Here is a 3,764-nt window from a genome sequence, read left to right on the forward strand (position 1 = left end):
TTAGCTTAGTTTTTACTGTCAGAATCCAAAATAAGCTTTTTTTTTACTCCAATGTTTAGAAACAATGTAAATCAACACTGTATAGCCTCAATATGATTAAAACTGTAATGTTGATATCATAGACGGTCAGTCCTTGCATCCATAGGTCTGTCTATGAATTTGAGAGTAGTTACATTTCTCCAGCCCCATCATCTTATTACCAAAATAGTGGTGTAATTACAACTTTGTTATTGTCACAACTGCAGATTGATTGTTGTGTCTATTTTTTTATATACTTCTACAGGATCTCTCAAATCTGGACAGTTGCTGCTCTGATGGTAAATAATGTACCTACATTCAGTAATCTTGCTCTGATGGTAAATAATGTACCTACATTCAGTAATCTTGCTCTGATTTGTCATCCCGAAGGGTCCCAGTAGTTTTGTTTGATAAAATCCATGTTTATATCCCGATCCATGTTGTAAACAGCATTCTGCATGAATTCAGACTCTTTCAACTTGCAACAAAACAATTTATGAAATCTAAATCTAAATCTAAATCGGCAAAACGTTGTTTAACCCGGGTCAAGTTTGGTTCCTGTGCAAATCCCCCAGACACTCTAGAAGACAACCAAACCATGTTTCATCATTCTACATTACATATTGGCTACGCAACACGTCAATTATACCACGAAGGTCAGCCATCATTAAGCACCAATGAGAAGAGCTGTGTTCACTTGATTGACAGTGTCTTGGTCCAATGACCACCTATCATTTTGAAACATAGCTAGCTAGATAGCCAATGAGCTGGGCTTTCCAGCAGTATGTGAACGGAAACAGGACACACGGTAGTTTACATTGGTTCGTTCTCTTCTACAAACTTTTCTCAAAACTGAAAAAGTGAAGACATGACTACTAAAAGTGGAAAAGCTAAGTCAAAGTCCGAGTATAAACATGTTGATGATATTATTGCAGAAATTGAGAGTGACACAGAAGGAATGGACGAGGACTCTGTGAGTGACCACAGTTATGATTCCAGCGAAGAAGAAATGTTTTTGGAAGGAAAAGATCCACTTTTAGATCAGTAAGTAAAAAAGGTTTTTGCTTCTTGTGCTAATGCAGTTGTTTAAATGGTTGTATATTCGTTTGAGACATTTATATATATATGTGTGTGTGTGTATACAATGTGATGCAGGCCTCTCACCTGTAATGTATTGATGCAGGGCTCTCACCCGTAATGTATTGATGCAGGGCTCTCACCTGTAATGTATTGATGCAGGGCTCTCACCTGTAATGTATTGATGCAGGGCTCTCACCGGTAATGTATTGATGCAGGGCTCTCACCTGTAATGTATTGATGCAGGGCTCTCACCGGTAATGTATTGATGCAGGGCTCTCACCCGTAATGTATTGATGCAGGGCTCTCACCGGTAATGTATTGATGCAGGGCTCTCACCTGTAATGTATTGATGCAGGGCTCTCACCTGTAATGTATTGATGCAGGGCTCTCACCTGTAATGTATTGATGCAGGGCTCTCACCTGTAATGTATTGATGCAGGGCTCTCACCTGTAATGTATTGATGCAGGGCTCTCACCTGTAATGTATTGATGCAGGGCTCACCTCTACTAAACTAAAGTTTAAATAAAATAACAGTAAACTTGAGAGCTAACTTAATGTTTTTTTTTATCCTCAATAGTGGTAGAGACTCTGACTCTGATGACCTCTGGGTGCCACTCCAAAGAGACCACAGTCCTCCATCCCCTACTCATTCCAACGTAGGAACTGGTTCCTCCAGTATGACCCCTGCTGTCTCTGGCTCCACACCCACCCTGGCCCGGCCATCTAGAGGTGTGAAGAAGTCAGCCCAGAAGCGGAGGAGGGCCAGTGAACCAGCGACAACTACCACCGAGGCAGAGGACCGTTGGCACACTGTGCTAGAAGATGACGTGGAGCCACTTCCACCAACATTTAGACCGAAAAGGCAGCCAGGACCTCAGCTGGACATGACTGCAGAGTACAGCCCCCTTCATCTTTTCCAGATGTTTTTCTCCTTGTCCGTTCTTGATTCGCTGGTTTCTAACACCAACAAGTATGGGGCTAAGAAACAAGCAGGCAAGAAAGAGACATGGAAGCCCATTTCCATCCAAGACCTGTACTGTTACATCTCACTGGTAATTTACATGGGGTTGGTGAAGTTGAAAACCCTGAAGGACTACTGGAGAACGTCAACACTCTACCAACTGCCTTTCCCCACCACTGTCATGTCTTCTAACAGGTTTCTGACTATCTCGCGGGCGCTTCATATCAGTGACCCACAAGTTGATGAGGTCAATGACAAGAAGAGAGGCACAGCAAGCTTTGATAGGCTCTGCAAAATCAAACCTCTCTACTCCAGCATGGTTGAGGCCTGCAAGACCCATTTTCAGCCCAACCAGAACCTGTCCATAGATGAGAGGATAGTAGCCTCAAAGGCTAGAAATGGCCTCAAACAACATATGCCTAACAAGCAAACAAAATGGGCTTACAAACTGTTTGTTTTGGCCGATTCTGCGTGTGCCTACACTTGGAATTTTTTTGTTTACGAGGGGAAATCCATCTCAGCCACCGGTAAGGGAGTTAGTTGTGATTCCGTTGTGGAATTATTGGATTTTCCACTGCTTGGGACGGGCTTCAAACTGTTTGTGGACAACTTTTACACAAGCCCTACCCTGTTTACAAACCTGAGGAAGCTGGATGTGTGGGCTTGTGGCACCATTCGTCCCAACAGTGTAGGTTTTCCCAAAACAAAGGTAAACGACATGCCTAAGAGGGCAGAAAGGGGGACCATGCGATGGATTCGTAAACACGACCTGCTCTTTGTTAAGTGGATGGATGCCAGAGAGGTGGCGATGTGCTCCAGTATCCACAAATCCTTCAGTGGCGATCACGTCAACAGGCGTGTGAAGGACGCTAATGATGCATGGACCACTAAAGATGTCCCCATTCCTGCTGCTGTGAAGGATTACAACAAGAGCATGGGAGTTGTGGACCTGTCAGGCGCTCTGCTGGGCTACAACAATGTTCTCCACAAGACAATGAAATGGTACAGGACATTGTTCTATCATTTCATCGACATCGCTGTGGTGAATGCATTCATCCTTCATGAGGAAATGGCTCAGAGCTGTGGACAGACCCCCATGACACCGCTAGCCTTCAGAGAGCTGCTCATCCAGGAGCTTGCTGACTGCGGCACAAAGTCCACTGCAGAACCTTCTGTCCGCTCTACTCCTGTCCGCTCTACTCCTGTCCCCTCTACTCCTGTCACCAGTGGTGTTCACCTGCCAAAATGCATCACTGCAGACCTGAATGTGCCTCAGGGCCAAAAGAGTAAAGCAGGCAGGCGTCGTTGTGTTCTGTGCCACAAGAAATCTCCCGTCACCTGCACTGTTTGTGCTGTTACCCTCTGCTTCACAGCAGAAAGAGACTGCTATGGGACTTGGCATCAGCAGCACAATCTTGTGTAGACGACTGTGGGTTTAAAAATCTAATTGTAAATTGTTTTTTTCCTTCTCACTTGTTGGCCCTTGTTGGCCCTCACTTGTGGTGCGTTTATGACATTGGGTCAGTGTTGGCTGCTAACTTGGCCCTTATCTTAAATAGTTCACACTTCTGTGTTGGGAGGCGTTGGATCACCGTTCTCGTCTCATGGATCAGCGTTCTCGTCTCATGTTAGTACCTTTTACGTAGGGAAGCTAATGATCCATCATGTATGACATTCCTGGGTGTGTGTCAACGTAATTTTTAT

General features: G+C 44.5%; 1 protein-coding gene across 1 annotated transcript; it reads left to right on the forward strand.

Moving 5' to 3' along the window:
* Positions 1-303: 303 nt before the first annotated feature.
* Positions 304-3,483, forward strand: LOC139399455 (piggyBac transposable element-derived protein 4-like). The gene is made up of 3 exons (XM_071144867.1): positions 304-317; positions 954-1,062; positions 1,677-3,483. The coding sequence occupies exons 2-3, from the start codon at positions 977-979 to the stop codon at positions 3,481-3,483; spliced, it is 1,893 nt and encodes a 630-aa protein (XP_071000968.1). The 5' UTR covers positions 304-317; positions 954-976.
* The last annotated feature ends 281 nt before the right edge of the window (positions 3,484-3,764 follow it).

Source organism: Oncorhynchus clarkii, unplaced genomic scaffold (assembly GCF_045791955.1).
Source record: "Oncorhynchus clarkii lewisi isolate Uvic-CL-2024 unplaced genomic scaffold, UVic_Ocla_1.0 unplaced_contig_453_pilon_pilon, whole genome shotgun sequence".
Taxonomy (NCBI): Eukaryota; Metazoa; Chordata; class Actinopteri; order Salmoniformes; family Salmonidae; genus Oncorhynchus; species Oncorhynchus clarkii.

Excerpts from the sequence above, each read along its gene's own strand:
- LOC139399455 (XM_071144867.1), top strand. The coding sequence starts at position 977 with ATGGACGAGGACTCTGTGAGTGACCACAGTTATGATTCCAGCGAAGAA. Across the intron at positions 1,063-1,676 it reads AAAGATCCACTTTTAGATCA|TGGTAGAGACTCTGACTCTG; the intron begins GTAAGTAAAAAA and ends TATCCTCAATAG.